Source organism: Xiphias gladius, chromosome 15 (assembly GCF_016859285.1).
Source record: "Xiphias gladius isolate SHS-SW01 ecotype Sanya breed wild chromosome 15, ASM1685928v1, whole genome shotgun sequence".
In the NCBI taxonomy this organism is placed as follows: Eukaryota; Metazoa; Chordata; class Actinopteri; order Istiophoriformes; family Xiphiidae; genus Xiphias; species Xiphias gladius.
The window spans coordinates 3,695,891-3,718,257 of record NC_053414.1 but is presented as its reverse complement, the minus strand read 5'-3'; the positions used below and the strand labels follow the sequence as shown (position 1 = coordinate 3,718,257).

At 43.3% G+C, this 22,367-nt stretch overlaps 1 protein-coding gene across 1 annotated transcript in view; it reads right to left on the bottom strand.

The window, feature by feature from the left end:
- Positions 1 to 22,367, bottom strand: part of kcnh1b (potassium voltage-gated channel, subfamily H (eag-related), member 1b) — a 60,837-nt gene that overhangs the window by 11,206 nt on the left and 27,264 nt on the right. The window contains exons 8-10 of the mRNA XM_040147171.1: positions 12,693 to 12,892; positions 11,918 to 12,170; positions 5,002 to 5,198 (exon numbers count right to left, since the gene is read on the bottom strand). Coding sequence (XP_040003105.1) covers positions 5,002 to 5,198; positions 11,918 to 12,170; positions 12,693 to 12,892 — 650 coding nt within the window. The remainder of the gene's footprint in view (positions 1 to 5,001; positions 5,199 to 11,917; positions 12,171 to 12,692; positions 12,893 to 22,367) is intronic.

The following is a 22,367-nucleotide window of genomic DNA, read 5'->3' as shown; positions in this document are numbered from 1 at the left end:
CTACGACAGGATAATAAACTTGATGGCATTCACCTATAACTCACTGATTTAATGCATCACACTGAAGATATGGTTGTTTACAATAGTTTGGAAAAATTCAATATTTTGAAGTGAAAAGTAAATACATTCATTGACTAAAAAATTGGGAGGGGGGGCAACAACAACCGTGGGCTCATTTAACTGCGAACAAGCTCAAAATTATTGAAAACTAGAATGGCACTCAGTGGAACACGCACCTCCGCCAAGGCCAAATGTCAACGAAAATGTCGAAAAACGCCCCGTCTCGCAACGTCAAGGAAGGCAATAAAAGAATTACTGGATCTGCCCCTTTAACCGGATCCACACCGAAACGTAATGGGTTCTTCCCAGGACCATGTCCCATCCCTCCACCAAGTTTGGTGCAAATTGGTTCAGTACATTTAATGGTAATGCCGCTGGAAAAAACAAACAAACAGACATATATAAAACTAGAAAATGTACTCAGTAGAGCGCAGACCTCGGCCAAGGCCAGTGTCAAACAACACACACCGGACTTCAGAGGGAAAAATGGAAATTCACAGTAAATGATCCAGATCTGCCCCAATACCTCTCTGTATAATTCAATGAGATTCAACAATTACTGGTCATTTTATGACTAATTGCAGTCGAAGGTTTTTTGTTACTTTTTTCCCGGTTCATTCTAAAGAGACCTTGGCGTATTTATAAGCGGTAGTATGATGTGTGTATGAGCGGCAGACTGCACCTGTATAGAAAAGGATTAAGATGTGGTCGCGTATCGGTAGGTATACTGGTTAAACGACTTTCTTCACTTCCTTTTTGTCTCCGCGACGTTGTAAGTGTAAAGAGGCCGAGTGTTTTCTGAAAGCAGGTGCGAGGGGCGTCTGACCGGGTGTCACCTATCAGGTGTTTTCTCTTCATTAGGAAAACTACAAGTAATTTCAGTACCTGTGGTTTTAAAGCAACGATTAGTTCCGCTTCATCTCAGTCCAGTGAAACGTGTCCTTCATTTCATCACGTGGCTCCAGACAGAGGCTGATAATTGATCGGGAATCCTGCTGGACCCCCATCGGACGAGGACAGTCCTATCATGTTATCATTTAGGTGGAGCCTGAAGGAACTTTATTGTTTCCCTGATGGTTTATAATCCGTGTCAAGGTTATGACGTGTGACCGGCAATAAAGAGTCAGAAAGTCTGTTAAACTCGGTGCTGTTTTCCCAGACTAAAGCCTCGTCAGTTCAGCGTTTATCATTTTAACATTCGAAAGTATTTTTTACCATAACAACAACTATTCCGTTTTTCTGTGAGACTCAAAATTCACTCTAGATTTAAATGAGAAGCAGAGACAGTGAAAGGACGGAATTAGTGAAAGCAATGGTCAGGTGAATTTGCACGCATGACATGAACAGGAGGCCTGGACATGAGTCGACTGATCACTTGTTAAATCTGTAGATCGGTGCATTGATTGCTGTTGTTTCGATCAACAGAAGGTCTTATTAAATGGACCTTTCTGGGTCAAGGACTGGTTAACTCCCGCAGCTGATAACCAGAGGGGGGAAGAAGAGGACGACAAGCAGCAGAACGACACAGACTCAACAAACTGCTCAACTTTATTAAAGTCTAATTAAACCCTCATCAGGTCCAACAGGATTTGGACTTCAGCTGTTAGCCTGTTAGCATTAGGCTAGCAGTACCAGCCTTGTCTCTGTTAGGTCTGACTGTTCCACAGAACCTGGCGCCGGTTTTAAAGGTCCTCGTCCGATGAGGTTGGGGGGTTGGGTGTGGGAGGGGTGGTTTCCACAGACCACACTCTGGACAATTTTCATAGGGACAGCGTTCTTCAATGGAAAGTAGTTCCAGTGAAGAACAGCATTGGCACTGCTGGATTTTTATTTATTGAAATGTATTGAAAATTTTTTTGGATTTTTCAGGAAGAAAATCCTCTGCACCAGACTCCACATTTTTGCACTGAGGCAAATACAGTATCTACAGTAACTTCGGCTTGGAACAATAAATTTTGATTTCATTTCTAAGTCTGCTGCCTGTTCCTCCTTATTTTTGATTTACTTCAGTGATTAGATACGTAATACTCTACCGGACACGCCAGAGAAAAAATGCTGCGACTCTCCAGAGGAAATGATATATGGATCCTGGAGGAGGTTTGACCTGATGGGGGACGTTAGAATAAAAACGTGTAGGCAGTAAAAAATAAGGTCACAGCTTCTCCAACTGACATTGTTTGTCTGATTTATTGATTGGTTCCATGGACTGAAGTCAAGGGTTTCAAATGATATGATATTTCCAGTGTGATGTTTAAAGCCCAGACCAACAGACATGCAGGTTCAGGTCTGTTCAGGTTTCGATTCATGGGCTGATTCATTTATTTCAATTTTTAAAAAGTGTGATATTATCAATGCTGACCTCGCTGAACGGGTGGAGACAAACAGTGAGAGATGGTTTCTGACTAAATCAGACGTTTCAACATTTAACGTAGTTAGAATGTGAGAACAACCTGGGATGTAACTCAGTTGTACGTCACTTTGGACACAAGCATCTACCGCATTAAGAAATGTAATCGTGAATGTGAATCACGGGGTTCGATTTGACCTCTAACAAAGAGGCCAAGAGCTATCAACATGACTTCACGTGGTCTGGTGCCATAAAATGAACTCAGTTAATTCAAGTGAAAGTCGTCAAGTCTTGATTAGAAATTTAAAAATAGGTAAAACAAACAAAACTGTCTGAGATTCATCTGCAGCTTATGTGCTGTTTGCCATTTTGTCTTTTACTGAAAAATCCGCCACTGCAGTGAAATAATATCAAGCTGTTCACGCTGCAAATCAACTTTCTGCAAGTGAGAGCGAGTGAGAATCAGCATCAAGAAAAAACAGTGAGGTGGTTCTAGAGAGTCTTGAGAAGTCATTTGAGCCTCGTTTGCAGACAGCGGACCTTTTATGTGATGAATGTACGAGCTGTTGTGGAATATGCAGATTGTGTTTTCAGGAGTAGAATCATTCGACAGGTTTGTGAGAAACGTCTCTGTGGTCCCGTTTCTCACGACCGGGCCCGTCGTCTCATAATCCGTCCGTGCCTGGACCCAGATAAGCAGCGGAGAAGGACGGATTAACCACGTCGAAAAATAAATACTCGACTTGTCCCTTCAGTTTTTTGCTAAAATCAACACTTGTCCATCATGATGTTACTGTCTGCAGCAGGCGGGAAAAACCATCCAGGACCTTTGTAAATGAAACTTAAGACTCTTTAATACCTTCTGAGTCTTTCTTTGTGGGAACTGAGTCTTCTTGGGACCGGCAGATACCCAGTGTCGGTCGGATTTCCATGACGTTTTCAGATCAAATACTGTTCGTATCAAGTCTTTTATTAAAACTAATCATAATGTCAGATAGAGTTTCACTCTGGCCTCCTCAGCATCAGGAAATATTTTAGGATTTAAATCCTTTTTTTTTTACACTACCCTTAAACGGAGAAAGGAGATGACAAGTCCTGCACCTACAACACGATGGAGGAAACATCTGCCGTGATCAGAGAGCCGAACCGACAACGGCTTCGTTCTATTTAGGTTTCTTTAATTGCCAGACAGCGGTGTGGCTGGTTCCTGTTTAAAGAACTTCGCCGCCTCCGGTTAAATGTTTGTGTTTCTCTATGAACTGAAGCTACGGGTTAGGCTGAGCAGAGCGTGTTTGAACTGCAGCAGCAGTCGAGGTGTGAACACAGCGGCCTGTCATCATCCACCTCCACACTGTTAGCTTTACTGACATCGCACCCGAGAACAAAGCGGCTTATGTAAAGTCTTCGGGCGACAACAGACCGATCCCATCGCCGAGCTGCGAGACGACCCGAGGTCACGTGACTCTCGCACACACTCAGCTCGACACACGAAAACGCACAATCGTGACTTTCTGTGGTGTTTTTGTCCCCGTGGTCTGATTTTAGCAGCATATTGGTCTTTCATTCAGTCATTTCTGTCTGTGACCGGGTCCTAAAGAAAAGACAGACTAAGGATGCTGTTGATTTTTACAGCGGGACTGAAGATATCCTGAGTAAATACAGGTTTAAACAAAGTAAAAATAACAGAAGAATCTTAGTGGAGCTATTTCAAGTTCAGGATAACACTCAGCAATAAATATTGACTGGTTCCTACTGGCACCTAAATGTTGGCACGGTGGAAGAAAAGAAGACTGTGGGGAACAAGAGTGTAACGACTGAGTATTTAACAGAAAATGAGTAATACATTTACACCATATATAGCACGTTTTTTTGTAAATGCTGGGGACCCGCGGGTACAGAACAATGGCGTTAGCAACCTTTTTTCGTACTGTGTGATTAATAACAACGATGAGGTTCTTTATCAAACGCTAAAGATCAGATGTGTTTGATCCACCGACGTCTATATGTTGTATTACCACATGACTTTACTATGCTACAGAAACTTGCCACAGCCATGATGTGTGTACCTGTGAGGAGCGGCGGCGGTGCTGGATCAACCTGCCTGCTAGAAGCCAACTTTTACGCATTTTTCCCGACTCGTCTTTACTCCAAGCCACACAGTGAAGTAGGAGACACAAATATGACTAAGAAGTCCCAGTAGTGTGGGTGTAGCCGTCTGCTGAAGGTGCCCCTGGAAACTGTGTTTTCTCTTACGCGCACACACAGCAATGTTTGTTAATGAGCGAAACTACAATTGATATTTTATATTGCACACTACGCATGAGGTCCGTGCGCTGTAACGTAATCTCGCCGTTCTCCCCTTTTCACACTTTCATTACGTAAAACGAAAACACCATTTTCCCCCCAAATTTCAGGTTTGTTTCCCGGTAGTTTCTCCCTCGTTTCCTTCCGATGCACCGACATCAGTGGGAACCAGTAAATATTTTATTGGTACCTGATTCAGGAAGCTACATTACACTGTGAGGTGTGGGGCTGTATTATAAAGTGTAACCCAGTTGAGTGAGCCCGTGAGAGGATGACGTGGACTGACTCACCCGCTTCCTCAGGTTGTAGGTGAGGACCAGGTTTCTGGCAAAGTGGTTTGCGAAGTTGGAGTAAAACTCCAGAACTTTCTGCAGCGCGTCTCGTTTGATGATGTGGAGGTCACAGTAGGTCAGCGCTCGGACGTTGGCGCAGGACTGAGCCAACGTCATCTCTTTCCAGAAGACGTCGCCGAACACGTCACCTTTACCTGCAGACAGACAGACAGACAGACAGACAGGTCACGGATCTGTCTCACCTCCACAACAACCCTCCTGGAGGTTTTAGCAGCTTTTACCAGCAGATCTGAGGCGTCAATGCAGTGTCACAAATTTCACATCTCCACCAAATCCAATCCTGTTTTTGAAGCTTTGAAGATGATAAAAGCCCAAAACATTTTAGGGTTGCAACTAACCATTATTTTCATTATGATTCATTCTGCCTATTATTTTCTCTATTTATCATTTAGAAAATAGAAAAAATATCCATCCCGCCTTCTCTCGAGTCCAAGGTGTAAAAACCCAAAGATATTCAGTTTACTAAGAGAATATAAAAAAAGAGAAAATCGGAAAAGAAGAATATTCGAGAGGCTGAAAACGGCACTTTTTCGCTTGAAAAATTACTCAAACGATTAGTTGCAAATGAAAACAGCTGCTGATTATTTTTCTGACGAGCAACTAATCCATTAATCGACTAATCGTTGCATCTCTGGAGTCACAACACAACGACCGGGTACAAAAACATATGAGGTTTTCTCTGCTTATCTGAACGTTTGAGTCGGACTGAGAGCGAACCAACGACAAACAGCAGCGACAACATGCTGCCGATGCAAACTCCACACTTCCTGTAGCTGCTTTTCACAATAAGGGACCTGCGTATGGCTTCGGTTGTAGTCATCAGACACTGGTCTGAACTTTGCATTTGAACATTTGAACAGCTTTTTCACACCGGATCAGAATCCTGAACCGTAATATAAACAGAACTGCATGTGCACCTGGTTTGGACTCTATCTGACCCTTTAGTTATGCAATGTCATCATACCAGCGTCGCATACTCGTACGATGCAAGCTAACTCAGTCAAACGTGTTTGTAGCAACACGTAAAGGAAACATCAAACCCTCAGTGAGCAGCCAGGCCCTGGTGGAAACAGGTAAAACCCTGGATGCAACGGCCACTTAGAGGACAGGTTCAGAATTTTTCTAATCCCACCTAAAATTGAAACAACTTTTCCTTGCCGTGATCATCCCTGCTGGAAATACTGGCCACTGAAAGATCCACTTCTAATACGCTCCTGGTGTAAGTGATGGGGGGGAAACACAAAGAGGGAATTTTCTACTATAGACTGTCACTTTGGAAGATACCTACCTACCGTGTTGGTAAGAGACCACTACGGTAGGTAGGCATCTCCCAACCCCCTTTTTCTCAGGATATGAAACGCTTTGACACTTATCCTGTTGTTCCCTGATATCTCATTAATTCGAGGAGAAGAGAGGTCTGATCATTGAAGCCCTTTATCTCGTATTAGTGAGACATGAAACATGGTCAAAAGCCACGTTACTGGATCTGGTCTCCTCAGAGAGACGGTGGAGGCGTCAGTTTGCATTTTTCTGAGCTCAGTCGTCCGCGACGGCCGTGACTCTCGGCCGTTTGACAGATTTTCTCCCTGGTTCATTTCTGCAGTGACGACGTCGGGAGACCCGGCCTCATTTTCAGCCCTCATGAGGTTATTACCTGTGTGGCAGCAGAACATGTTACACCAGCCCTGGGAAACTCCTGCAGGCTAAACTGAGCCGACCGAGCACTTTTACTCTTTTACTCTGGAAGACTCACTATTGAAGGAGTGAAAACACTCGCCAGCTACAAACAACCTGTAATGCAACACTCTGTCGAAGACCGTGTTACACCGGTACTCTCCGCGTTCAGAAAGAATATCTGATGTTGTCAAGACAACACCCACTTTCCAGACACAACGTCCAGCAAAAACAGGGAAATTGGTTTGTCTAACTCAGACCGTTAATCCTCACGTCTGCTTCAGATAAACTGAACGATCACTACAGATTCTGTCACTCCATCACTCATGGCGTAAAGTTCAGAGGGGGTCATTTAATGACCAGTAAGAACAGGAACAATGATAAGATCAAGCAGAACCTGTGTGACTAGTCCAGATGGGCAGCTGACTGTTGTTTTCGCACAGACCTGAAAACCCGTGAGCCTTTCTCGACAACAACAGCGTTACCGTGCTGTTCGGCGTCGGCTGATTGGTGCCAGCATCCTCCCGCTTTAGCTTTGTGCTGAATCATAACAGTGACACTCAGGCTGACAGAAACCGCCGCACGAGATTCACACGGACGGCTGCAGAGCAGCTGCTGCTGCTGCTGACAAACATCCAGGACCTGACATATAAAGCCTTTCAAATTTATCTGTGAAAACACAACATTGAACACCGAGACGGCGGTTTTATTACGTTCTGTATATCTTTGATCAAAGTCGACAGAAGCCTCTTCAGCTCAGGACAGATTTTCTGAAATCAAGAAATGAAATTCCCTCTAACTTTCTACATTTTTCCTCGTTTCAGGAATTTTCCACAAAATGAACGTCTACATCATCCGCTCATTGTTAAAATAAGTAGCCTTTATTGTATTTGCAGATTATTGGACAATAAGTGTCGCAATGCATTTTTTCTGGTTTCTGTGTTTGTTTGTTTTTGGTGTGTGTGTGTAACTATGAAATAAAATTGTCTAAGAGTCAGAATAAACTAGATCACATGGAGCAATTGCAGTAAAGAAAATATTATCAGGCTAAAGAACTTGTTAGGATGGAGATTTTTTTGCAGTGTAACTTTATGACAGATTACATCTAAACATCGGTGTTTTTGAGTCCCGGTGGTCTGATCCTCATCATTGTTACAGCGTCAGTCTCTTTCTCCGGGCATGTTTTGAAAAGATTTGTCTGCGTTTCTGCGGAGGAACAAGCGGAATTTGCCTGAAACACGCCAGGCCGATCTGAGACTTATCATCCACATCTTCGTCGTCTCTCTTCTGTCGTCTCTGGTGGAGACAGAAAGAGGGTCAAAATGATAAACGCTGTCATTAATGAAGAAGAAGAAGAGCGCCGCGGTGAAAACGCACATTTATCAAACACACATTTATGGTTTTGATGCAGCCTGCAACTGCTCTGAGAAAACATCTGTCTTAATGCGAAAAGAGGAAGTGAAGCTGAGGTGAACACGGTGACTTTAAATAGTTTCTAATGTGAAACTACAGAGGCAGCGGTGCACGGCTCACTGAGAAATCTGCTGTTCAAAAATCTAAATATTTATCCAGAGAGGAACTGAGGCTGACTCGCTCCACTGATAACACATCTCCTCTGGTAATCATCTGGAAGAAGAGCCAGAGATCTGAAGGGCAGAAGCAGGTCACCGAGGTGCAGCCGGCCTGCCTGAGTTCCTCTGAGCGTCTCAGTCACAGCGAAAAACAAAACAAGGGTGGCAGGATGACCAGCCTCCTGGCTGTAATTCTGAGTGAGCGATATCACAAATGTTTAACCGCTACAACATCTTCCAGTAGCTCTGCCGCAGAGGTGTCAACAGACTGGACTTTACACCGTCTGCGTGGTTTTCTTTCTTAACAAACAGCTACAAATAGGGAACACGCAAGCATCCTTTATTAACCAGGTAAAACTCGGTTTCAAAAGAGACCTGAGCAAAGTCTAGCAGCAGGGGCATCCAACATGGAATGTGAACACCCCCAAGTCAAAATAACCGAGTCAAAGAAGCAATGTTCTCGGCATTTTACAGTATCGAGAAACCCCACAGGTCCCAAAAAAGCACCCAATAGTGCAACGGATGCCGAACGACAGAGCTCGGTCTAATCCCAGAGTTAAATTCCCTTCTGTGTGTGATATTAAATCCTCATGGGAGCAGAACCACAGCATGACAACGGATGAGGATATCTGGGGTGAGACACTGCTATTCTTCCTCCGTCTGCGCCCGACACTTTTCCACTTGGATATGACCCTACAAGACCACACCAGCGTCACTGATAGATCTGTGTGTGTGTGTGTGTGTGTGTGTGTGTGTGGGGGTTAGTTATGATGCCCTGATCTTGCTGTTAAAATCCTATGTCCATTCATGGGGAATGTTCCAGAAGAGATCGTCGCTATCACTCCTCTTTTGGCTTCCTGATACCTTCGAGATTGGAAGCTCGTAACTGGCTCGTGTGATTTTATACCTCCTGGTTATTTTATTCATTGTTTTTATGCCTTTTCTGCAGTTTTACTTTATCATTTTATCACGGTAGCTCACGTCCTCTGCTAAAGCTCGTTCTTACTGTGTTAAGAAAAGTGCTGTGCTCTTCTTATGACTGGATGAAATTTCACTGGCTCACCAAAGTTAGTGGGGCTCATTTCCGTTGGGAACGTGAAAGTCTGAACCACATCTAATGAAACATCCAGAAGTTGTTGAGATTTTTTTAGTCCGAACCAAAGCAGCGACATCCACAGAGCCTCAGAGCGAGTTTGTAAAAAAACAAACTCCGATGTTTGACGCGGTTCGTGTTGACGCCCGAACACTGCTGAATATCAGGGAGCTGGTAAAGAGCTGGGAGGTTCTGCCAACGCCCAGAGTGAGCTGCATAATGATTCCGACAGCTGTTCGTTCAGCCGTTCTCCACCTCAGCGGCCTCCTCCATCGTCTTTCCCTCAGTGCGTTTCTGAACCGGTGAGCGCGTTCCCTCCGCCAAAAACCAAACACCAGGCAGCATGTTTCGGAAAAAACAAAAAACAACAAAACAATCCATGCATAAAAATGATGTTTTGCTTATTAGGGCCCTGGAGCGTAATTCCTGCGCACACTGACGGAAATAGTAAACGCGTTTAGTGTTTTGTTCTGCTCGTGGCAGGTGACTCCGCGGGATTCGGTGTTTTTGTTTCAGAGCTCAGGTGTTTCCTCTGGAGAGAGGCGGAGGCGGTGCCAGCTGGCAGCAGCACAAACTCGCTCTGAATGATCCATTTCTACTTCCGCGAACAGAACACGCTGACATTCCCCTTCTGATCCAGCTGAAGCAGATCTTATTAACCTTCGAGGGGTAGGTTATTACTTCAAATTTAGTTGGAGCTTCTGTTGGTTTTTCAGATTCACTAGTGAAAAGATCTGAATCACTCATTAGAAAGATTTTTCTCTTCCTGAACGGTTATTTCCCCTTTTGATCTGAATCGTGGATGATCTTATATCAGGAGCAGGGGGAGAACAACTGTTTCTCCTCATTTCCACTCAATCACACGTGAGACTGAGTTTAATTCAAATATATTTACATTATTTACACTTTCCCTAACACATCATTTTTATAAATTATAAAACATTCCAATCACAACCTGCATAATTAAGTCCTGAATTTTAGAACAGAATATAGATAAAGACAGACGCAAACAACTAGGATTTCTAAGAAGCGTATTCTGACAGTAGAAATGGCAGCGAAGTCAGCTGTAGTTGGACTGATCTCTACACGGGCTACAGAATAATGCAGTGTTTTAATAACTGTGCAGGTGTTTGCCAAACAGTTTTTGTGACGGGGAACATGAAGAGAGACGTAATAAAAAAACAAAACACTGGTGCACTGGCAGAGCTTAGTGAGCAAATATAAAGAGCCGACCAACAGAAGCCCCCGACAGAGCTGTAAAACCCGACTGACAGCTGATCCAGCTGTGATCCAGCTGTGACGTCTCGCTTCCCTAAAGCTCTCCTCGCATCTTTCCCCTGCATCCCACTTCAAATCATCAGCGGGAGGGAATAAGATGCAAGGAGAAGACGCGAGTGAGGGAACGAGTGGCAGGTGCGACTTGACTGACAGGTGACTGGAACCAAACCCGCTCTCTCAGGTTTGGGCCTGAGGTTGGGAGACACGTTGTGGAACAGTGGAGCAAACATGAGTTCACTCTTCTGCTGAAGGTGTGTGTGTTTGAGAGGTTTCCTGCTTTTCTGATTTTATACATTTAAACATTTCATGCTCTTTTACCCACATCATGAGGTTTGGGAAGCACGTGTGGAAACAATGGACTCGTTGTTTGACGTGTTTAAAAAACACATTTTTGACTCTGTGAACTAAAGATGAACATTTGGATGTAAACTGGGGTTTCGATAGACAAGATTACTCTAAAAATGTATTAGATTCCACTATAAATAAATCAGCTGAACTTCTTAAGCACCACTGATGCATTCAGTATGTAGTGCCTGCTCGGACACAGTGCCATTAAAGGAGAAACCAGAAGATAATCAGTGGTTTCACTTCTGTTTGTCAGCGCTGTGAGGGGAGAAAGCTGAGCCCGAAAAAGAAACTTCGTCACACACGATGCCTTAATGCTAACGGCGTTTTCAGCCTGCAGAAGGAGTGAAGTTACTAACGATCTCTGATTTCTGGTTTTTCTCAACAGAGATAGAGAAACCCATCACAGCTGGAGCCCCTCAAAATGGCACTGATGAGAGAAAACAAAACATCAACTAATAAATCATCATCGCAAACACTGTTGCGCTCTATTTGCAAAATTTTAAGAGCTAGATTTCTCGTTCTGGCTGAACCGCATCAGCGGGGGCAGCCCTATGATCACGAATGCTCCTGACTGACTGAGTTATAAAGTTACACCATCAGTCTCGGTTTCACACTTGTTCCGTTGGCTGACAACAGAAACAGACTAACATGTAGATGAGAGCAGCTTTATGGGGAATTCGGCTGGATTAAATCACCGTATATGTCAGAACAGAGAGGAGGATAGAAGCAGATGAAGGGCGGATCCAGCCATAGACTAGGCTTTGACCAAGTCTTGTTTCATTATCTCATCAAAGCTGAAAACTTCTTCCAAAACTGCCAGGACCCTAAAGTCTAACCTGAAGGTTCTTGGAACCAGGCTTCGAGTTCAGTTCTCAGTCAAGTTCCTCACCTAAAATGGCCACCACCTCGTCGTCCTGGATGACCTCCAGTGACCCCGACACCACGAAGCAGAGGCTGTCCACGCTCTCTCCGGCGTGGTAGATGAGGTCGCCCGGCGCGCTGTGGATGGTCTGGAACTCCATGGCGAGGGCTCGCAGGCAGCCGTCACTGGCCAGCCGAAACGCCGGGTGCTCCTTAAACACCTTCCTGTTGAGGTGGACGCAGATATCCGCTCGCATGTCCTTGGGACAAATCTGCAGCACCTGCAGACACAGTCAGATCGACCTGAGGTTACGCAGAGCCAGACCAGGACAGCATCAGTTATACTGTGACACATGTCCAAAAAGAAATTCTATTGTAAAAAGTACGCGGACAAACCTGGACTTTTGGTCTGGGCCCATTTGGTTGAAATATTAATGCTGCAACAATGATATTTTAGACAATAGTGTGTTTCCAACTTTGTGTCAACAGTTCAAGTTAGTCTCTTTCCTGTTTCAACATGACAACGGAAATGGTTTTCCCAGTTTGGTGCGGAAGAACTTGACTCGCCTGTACAGAGCCCTGACCCCAACACCAGACTATGAGCCAGACCTTGTCGCCCAACGTCAGTGACGGACCTCACTAAAGGGCCCCTGGTGACCAAAAACAGTCTGCAGAAATTTCAGACAGTGTTTGAAATTTAGGATCAAAGTCTCACATTGTGACTGCTGACCAATCAAAATAGGACATGAAATGACGGCGAGTATCGGCCAACTTTGACAGCGACAGCAGAACTGAGGTGTTACCTTGTCCGTGTCGATGCCTCTGGACATGGACCAGGTGGACACGATGTAGTCCATTACCCGCTCGCTGAGGCCTTTGGGGACTTGGTAGAGTTTGAGGAAGTCTCTCACGCTGTTGAGCATCTCGTGGTAGCGGTTGGTGTTGGCGTACATCTGCTGGAAGATGGTGGTGACATTACCGAAGATGGTGGCGTACAGCAGCGCTGCAAACAGGAAGTAAAGACCGTTTTGTTTTTTTTGTTTTGCCTTTGTGAAACTGACAACCACCAACAGTGATGGAAAGTAACTACGTCGGCGTGTTCGGCTGTTTCTGTACTGCAGCCGTCGAGGATCTACTCTGAACCAGCTTAACTGACGTCTGAGTTTTTAAGTCAAAAGAAGTTTAATAGTTTTTATTCTTCAGTTTGTGAGTAAGAGTGAAGGATTTTTACTTTTATCTTTCACTGGAGTCCAGACTTTTACTTTTAGCAGGTTGATAAACACGGGCCCTGATGTGTCTTTGTGTCTATGGACAGATTAACTGTTAGTGTCACTTCGAAGCCACAGCTCAGCTCATTAATACAAACTGCTGTAGTACATCCCTGACTCAGCCACCCACTCCCTCACAGCCTGTCAGCAGTATGGACCCGGAGTCACCGGATCAATACCGACCCTGTCCACCAGCAGCAGCAGCAGAAACCTGCCGTCAACTACTCAGAGTCAGCTCCACTGAGCTGCTGTCAGTGTGCTCAAAGTGCCAGAGTCGTTCCAGGACTCACGGTGACCTTCATAAAAGTTTACGGCACAACCTCAGCACAGCGGCGGGGCCGAGCTAACGCTGAAACAGCATCAGCATGTCAAGGCCGCGAGCCAGGTCTGGAGCTTGACCGCTGAGAAGCTGCACACAGCAGTTGAGGTGTTTGTTATTTTTATCTTGCCGGATAAAAGATAAGAAAGGTTTCAGAAGCTCACAGCTACATTTATTTATTCACAAACAGACGTTTAAATTTAATCCAGATCTTCCTCACGTCTACAGAAAAACAGACTTTTAGATCTCAGCAAAGCTGCGTCTTTAACCTCTTTCTTTTTTTTTGATCCTGACCGAAATGCGTCTTCAGCGACAAGTATCAGGTATAAACAAGCCAAAAGCACATACTCTAATAATAAAAGTCAGAGAAACAACTAAGTCATTATTGTTCATTATTGTTGGAAATACTAATAAACAAACTTTTCTCTGGAGCTGGCCTTTATTTACACCATCTCTTCGCATAATCTCATAATCATTTATCTTCCATTGCCCATTTCCAATCATGCCCTCTGGAGTGTGCAGGCTATGTAAGTTATATACGTTGTATATTGCCTTTTTATTATTTTTATAAAAACCTTATCATTGAATATCTTGGTGACGTGTTCTTTGATGAAATAGTTTGCGATTTAAATCATCATTTTTTCCAGTTTCAGACAAAGTCTTCGTTCTGCTAGCTGTGTTTAGACAACATTCAACATATGACAACTTCGCTTCTTTTTGTTCAATGAAAAAAAGATGCTTATTTCTCAAAGTATGAAATCTTGAGCGAGTGCTGCTGTAGAAAGAGCCCAAAAAAAAGTCTGATAACCTAGTTTTATCATTTCAACATACGAATCAGAGGAGTGCTCATGCATCAGATCTAATTAGAGCTGGAACAATTAGTAGATTTACTGATTATCAGTTGAAGACAAAAGTTAATAGACACAATTGTTATATTTAACTATTCAATTAAGGCCAATATCAAGCAAAAATGTCAAACATCTCTGGTATTCAACTGTTTTTCACTGAATATCATTGGGTTTTAGACTGCTGGAGAAAATAAGACATTTCAGTGAGACTTCACCTTGGACTGACAAAGTGTGATGGACAGTTTTCAATATTTTCCTATGTTTTATAGACTAAACAATTAATGAAAAATATAATCAACAGATTGATGGACAAGGACAATATTCATTGGTTGCAGTCCTAAGTGTAATAAAATCGATGCTTTTCTGGGACATTAATGCAAATTAAAACTGGAACAGTGTCATATGCTGACACGTCAACGAGCATTGACGCATGATGGAGCAAGTCTAAATACTGCTGGTGTGGAGGCTTAAAGCTACGATGGACCGTTATTTATTATTATTTAATGTAATAATAATAATAATAATAATAATGTATCAAATGACAATGTGATAACAATGTGACAATGGAAAAAGAGAATTACCCGTTGAATCTGCAGCTCCCCTCAGCTTTATGGAGCTTTATAGTGAGTTTCAGCTCAGAGATTATCTGTTGGGACCAGAGCTTTACGGTTCTGGTTCAGTCTCACCACTCTCAAAGCGTTGTTTTCGGAGAAATGGCTGTAAAAAGCCACTGTCCACTACAGCAAACAGCAGACAGACAAAGTCAGAGACCAGCTGATGAACATACTGGAGCATTTAGCAGCTAAAGGGCCAGATATTTCCCTCAGGTGCTGGTGGAGACCAAAACCAGAGCTAAAAGAGAGGGAATACTGGACTTGGATTCATCAGGTGGACACATATATGACTCCAGATGAAGGATCATGTTGCACTGTAACTTCTGGATGTGGAAATAAGCAACTTTTTGCTAACAAGGTCTACATATAAACTTAAAATGTGATGATACGTCAAGGATGTGTTCACAGCTTGTTTCTTCTGCAAACACGGGGCCAAAAAAAATCAGTCAATGCAGCTTTAAATATTAGATCATCATACACTGCTGGTGTGTGTTAGTCTGCTGGTATATGTAAGTATAGAAAATATTTATGTAGGTGGTTTAATCTTGGAAATTAACCATTTACGGTAACAATAACTTTCCTGGTGCCTTCACAGAGGCAGCGAACAGTCTGTCTGAGAGCACTGAGAGATGAAGGATGTTCTGGAAAAAAACTGGACTAGCTATTTCTGTCCTTCCTCTCAGATACCATCCTAATGTCATAGTAAGCATTATAACACTCACACTCGCTATGCTAATAACCCAAACTCTCATCCTGGATCCAGTATGCTGGCTGTCATAGCAACCACTTTCCATCAGCCTCCAGCAGCTCACAGACACTTTGTGGGCCAGGAAACTGTTAGAAGGGGGCTGTGGTGGTGCTGGGGGGGGTCAATCAAACACTCAGCTTCCTTCAGTGTTCCTCATGAATTTAAAAGGTTGTACCCAGCCTGCACTCCAGCCTCAATACAGTCTAAGTACAGTTTCCGTACAGCAGCCCCCGAGGGAGAACCTCTCAGAACAGGATGAATCCCCTGACTGCAGAGCTTAATACTCACCAACGGGAAGTGAAACTTGGTTAGAAGTTAACTTTTCTGGAGACGCTGTGCACTTTTGATCTAATCTCAGTTGCATTTCACCGATGCTAAACAATGTTAGCAATGAATCATACATTTAGTGTCATTTACAAGTAAGTAATTGTACAGAAGGCTATGTAACAGAATGGAAAACTGGTAAGGCAAAAGGTAAAAAAGTTATTTTTCATTTGTTGGGATTTAAAGTCAGGGGTGGTGTCTGATGAAGTTTCTGGAAGGCTGAGAGTGTGAATGTGATCCAGACTAACAGACTCTAGATCCTGATTTGACAGGGGAGGACAGCAGCTTCCGATGAAGGAGACAAATTGTCAACATTAAAGCCCTTCATCCTTGTGCTCAGTGAGGAAAAGCTTTTATCCAGCAGACGTCCCCTTCTGCTCTGGAAAACCTCCACAAGCTCATTGTTGGCCTCCACTGCTAGATACTGTTGAAAAACTACTTTTACTGTACTTGAGAGCAATTTGAATTTGAATTAAGTAAGATTAAACCAGTGGTTCCCAACCTCTTAGGCGTGTGACCTCTTATTCAAAACCAGTGTGTAGTTGTGTGTCTTGTATAAAACCAGTGTGTAGTTGTGTCTCTTATATAAAACCAGTGTGTAGTTGAGTCTCCTTGTCATGTGTCAGATGTCTCTGAGTTGTTAACTGTTCAAATGATCCAATATTTTACTTATATAGTGAAGTAAAGACCAAAAACTGAAAACAGATCAGTGAATCATCTCACGAACCCTCAGATTTATCTGGTGATCGTTTGAAGGGTCACCCATAGGTTGGGAACCACTGGACTAAACTGTCTAACTGTATATAAAGTAGTTAAAGGTGCTATATGTAACTTTCTGTCACCAACTGTCTGTCTACAGTTAAGCCCAAACTATACTTTCTGCAGAGCTACTAGTGCCTGCAATGGTCCAGGTCTAGTAAATTTTGTCATCTGCTCATGTGCGAGGGTCCGTGCAGACCCCTTTGGAGTATATCTGTTAGCAACTGTCTGTCTTCCTTTCCATTCAGCTTTTAATAGCAATGAGACATCACTGTTTGGACTTTTTGTCAGCTTTTGGCTTTATGCTGTAAAGCACTTCAGTTTATCTTTATATTATTATCACAGCTATGATCATAACAGTTGACTATCACATGTTTTGGACATTTGGCCGCATTAAAGCTTAACAACTGAAAAATTAATTAGTAACAACCACCAGCTTTATGTTTACTGGCACCTGAGAATAATCCAGAACAAAACACAAACAGTCTCTGTCCCTGGTGGCATCCCCTAAGGACAGGGCAGCAGTGTTTATTACAGCCACAGTATGAACAAACAATACACTCATGATCTTTCTATTCTCAGAGTCTTAAAAGTAGCTGAGCAAAAAATATAAACTTTGTCCTGATGGTGGTGCTAGAGAAAAGGTAATGGGCTCATTAAAATTTACAGGGTTCATCCTCTGGAGAGCAGGAATAAGATCGGGACATTTCATGACCATCTGACCGGAAGTTTTTGAAATGTTTTTTTACGCACAGAGGTTTGGGTCAAGGAGAAATGATCTTGACGGTGGAACTAAAGTGGTCCGAGTGACCAGAACCATCAGGATCCATCCTCTGGTGACCTCTAGTGTTAATACTGAAACCAAGTTTCACTGCCTGCTTTTGTCAATACACATTGTTTTGAACAAAAGTATCGGATGGACAGACAATGGACAACATTACTGTTCTTACACCACACAGCTTGCAGGACATAGAAGCACTTGGTGGGCCCTTCTAAAACTCACTGGGAAACATGAGTGTAGTTAATTACATATTAACAATTGAGGTTGTTGATGAAAAATGTGTTAACTTTCTGTTTGTAGAGAGAATTTGGGGGGTTTTCCCTTTAAAGCTGATGCAGGTGTATGAGGAGCCTTATAATTCTGAATTTGGATTTAACAAAGTGATTCTAATCTAATGGCTTTACCGTCTATTGTAGCTGGTTTGTTTAACGCTGACGTACACGTTTACTACACACCTCAGACACACATTATTGTCTGTGGTGTAAAAATATTACTGTGCAGAGCTGCAGGATCAGTGCAGTCTCCTCCAACTTTCAGGCTGAATCAGGCATCATGCTGAGCAGCTGGATGTGTGCAGACAGTAGCAGACAGCAGGGAGGACATGAGTCCAGCTGATCTGACAGTACAGTTAATATTTCAGCGAGGAACTCCACCACACCAGACCGCGACATGTCAGGCCTCATCACATCGCCGAGGAAGCGGCTGCTAACGGAGAGGATGGCTGTCTGTCTGTTTGGATCAGAGACGGGCCTTTCTAAATCTGTGAAACGCTGACGAGCTTCACGGGGTTCGAACAGCAGAGAGCGGCGCATTGACGAACGCGGTCACCTCCAGCGTTACGATCAGACTCTGTAGTACCTACGGTTATTCCTGAACACGTAGACCAGGTGAGTCTCCGGGAGAAACCAGCACAGGTCAGCAGCAGGTAAACAGTAAACGTCAAACAACAAACAACACAGTGGGAAAGTTAAAAATTACGACAATGACATAAAAGTCAAAGCTGACTGTGTTGTTTCCTAAAGGCCCTGCACACATTTTGCACATTTTGTGTGCCAGTGTTTTTATTTGTCCCTTTGCAGTCAGAGAGCTACTCTGTAGCAGTTGTTACACTTGCCAAACAAATCACTTGGTCCTCATCCTAAAAGCCTTTTCTCTCGTAACCGTAACACTGAAACGCGCTGTTTGAAAATATCGACAAGTTTGTAAGCTAAACTAAGCCAAGCAGCCTGATTCAGCCTGATGAACCAATAGAAACTGGTTGCGCCAACTCATTGTGAAAGAGCAACGGCCAATGAGGAAACATCAGCCCTTAGTCACGCGTCAATTGGCTGACCAGCGGTGTAACTTTATCAGCCATTCAGTCGCCGACCTTAACGTTTATAGGGCTGCCAAGCCAAAAACTAGTTAGCTGACCTTAGGTAAAATAAAAAATGTTTTTTTCAAATTACTAACCCTCTTTGACCACTGGACTAAACTACAGGAACTTCTCTCTGACTTTTTAAGTGCCGTACTGCATTTATTTTGAATACCTTGATGATGCGATGGTATCAATCAGTACTGATGGTACGGTATCAATTGGTGGTGTTGTTTTATAACATTACAACTGTTTTATTCCTGTTATTCATGTCTGTCTTTCGGTGAATCTGTTAGCATTTGTTGCTATGAGTCACTTTATCCATTTACAAACTTTCAAAGTCTCATCTAATGTAATCCAATCCAAACTCTTTTTTTTTGTTTTGTTCAGAGTGTATTAAAACTGTTCCTAAGACTCCACATTAGAGTCCCTGCATGACTGAGGTGGAATCATCCAGACAAACATGACAAGCGAGGATGCCCAGCTGTTTTATATGAGCCTGGAGCCCGATGGTCAACATTTAGTCACTGTTTCTCACACTGATGAGCTGTGTTTGTGTAACTGTGGGAAAATGACACCACATTCATCAAACTACAGGCTGAAGACGGAGCAGACGAAACAGAGAATCAATCACACAAAACAGGAGGAGCTCGCAGGGTTCCGACGAGAGAGAGAGCAGAAACCACCGGAACAAAATACTGCAACCTCACATCAGTCTCAGGCCGACTGACAGGGACGAACACCGGAGAACAAATACATCTGGGTCAGGTTGTCTGATGGTTTTAAAGATTTGTTTCCAACAGCACTATTTGTAGACATTGGTGTAAATTGGGTCTGTATTTCCCGTTATGGTTTATGATTGCTTATTTTTCAGGCGACATGCAGCAGCTCGCGTGTGGTTCAGTCATCACAAACTCCTGCTGTGCAGCAAAACCTTGTTAGAACACACAAAAAATCGTTTTGAATTCTAATTTAAAGGCCACAGTTTTAAAAGACACCACATACACGTTTGTGGGGAAATGAGTTTAAAATGATGCACAAGGCATCTATAATATTTCCATGTAATGGAATGATGCACTCATAAAAACACGGGAGCTTGCGAGTTAATTCTTGTCCTTGGAAGCGGCAGTTTCAGGTCCACTTACTAGCACGTTCCAGGGCTTTGAACCATGTAGCACGAGCTTAAGAGGAAGGACTTTGCTAAAAGGGCTTAGAAAAATGTTCATTTTGTTAGAAAAAAGGCTTAAAAACACGTAAAGTTCCACGACAACTGAGCACACGCCATCCGCCGATGAAGACTGTCTGATACACAGTTGAAAGCTCCGGAACAAGCTAGTAAGTGGGTCTTGAGTTGAGCTAGCGGTGTCAAAGCGGAGTCCTGACTATTGAATATTTCTACTCGGTGTAAACATCATATGGTTGCGTGAAGAGCTGGAACAAGAAGATACAGATTCCGTATGATTCTGTCTGACTGGATTAACAACATTAAAAGGTCATTAAGAGGAAACAAAGGGCAGATGTTACGGGGTTTTAACTCAAGTTTGTTGTTTGCATATGTTAACGTACCAGAAAATGGCAGACTGTTCCTTTAAATGAGATTTTTAACAGCTGCAGAGCTGCGGTCTGCGTGGGAGGAGGCAGAGGAGTCGTTTTTGATAACAATATTTGACAGCGTCAAACAGTCGACTTGCTCTGTGCTCTCTGCTGTGCTCCAAAGCTGTTTCACAGACAGTGATCGATGTCATTATGAGACTTCAAATTACTCAAAAGACGCAGCCGACGAAAACACTAAATTACCTCTCCGGTGGATCAAGGTCACTGTGATCGAAAAACAGCCCCCGGTCTCCCTGTTTTCTCTGTCTGTCTGTCTCTAAGACATTATTAGCTTGTTTTGTCGTCAGAGATCAGTGGTGTTTATTGATGACAGTAAGTAGCGGGATGAGTTCTGCTCAGGTTCAGCCAAATGCTGCAAAACTGATAGGACGGTGCTTCACAGTACAGATGGATAATGACCCAAAACAAACTGCAAAGGCAACACAAGAGCTTCTCACGGCAAAGAAGATTTGTACGCATCAATCAACTATTTTCTAAATAGCATTCATGAAAAAAAGGGGATAATATGCTGTTTTGTATGGATCTATGGTGCTTTATCAGTCACACGGCCGATGGATGAACTGTTCACCACCCCGATGAACGCCAGATAGCCGAAAACGTTTGGTGAATAACTGTAACTGAGTTGTGAGACATGTTTTCATTTTGATCCACCTGCTGTTTGCCCCAGCACATGAACAAGTTTCTCCAGACCGTGCTGCCTTTGTTTGCAGATGGAGGACAATCCTCGGTGTTCGACTTCTACACTGAGGATTTTAAATTTCACAGATCAAATATTTAATTCTTCCTACGTTTGAATGGGTCGAATTTCAAATAAAAACCGACAGCCCTAATCTGCAGAGTCTGAAACCCTCACCGTGAATATGAGTCCGACCGCCGAGTCAACCATCAATAAATTATTGACGGACCTGTCCGACTCTGAATGTACGTTTCCTCTCCTTTGTTTTTGTGCGGAGCGATTGCAGGATGTTGTGTTCGTTTTGCCGGGAAAAGGCGGATGAAGGACAAAGTTCCTGCCGTCTGAAGGTCTCACGGGGTCATTTTATAAAAACTTACAGACTCACCCACTCTTGTTCGGGACCGTGTGACAGCGAGCTTCACGGTTCACGCGTTCATACTGACAGTGACAAAGCTGATCATTCTTGCGTTTATTCAGGTTTAACTGAACCTAGCGAATAACGCATGTTGATGCAGGTGGTTCCATTGGTCAAGTCAAAACAGCTCCTGTATTATTGATGAATTAATCCGACTTTGAATCACATTTCGTTTCACTGACACAGCGAGATCACAGATTACGATATCACTGGGAAAAGTGAGTCCCTGATTCCAGCAGGAATCTGTGTGTTCCTGTTTGTCTGTGTGTGACTATGGGAGGAAAAGGTGCTTTTGCTTTGAGTCCAAAGAGTTAAAGCTGCACTAATCGACATTTTGATATTAACAACAGATCGAGTGAGTGTGTAATGTGAAAGGGGTCTCTGGTAGTTGTGAACTCCACAGCTTTACGGAGCTTTTCTATTTATTTTTTTTTGCCTCTTTTAAACCCTTATTATGTGTCTTAAGGGTGTAGCTACAGATTTTACACACAGCTGCTATAGTTAACGTGTGCCCTCTCAAAAATTTAACTACGTCTTAGAGACACGGCAGCAATGGAAACACCACGCGCAGACGACAAGAACTGTGATTGGCCAGCACGGGCTGCTTTTATTTTCTCGACAGGCTTCTGATGGTGGTCTGTCCCCGCTTTGAAGTGATCCGATGGGGCTTTTTTGATGCACTTTTTACAGCACTAGCTGTTAAAATCCTCCTGTGACCATTTTGGGAAATGCTCCCTGCAGAAGATCAGAAGATCCCT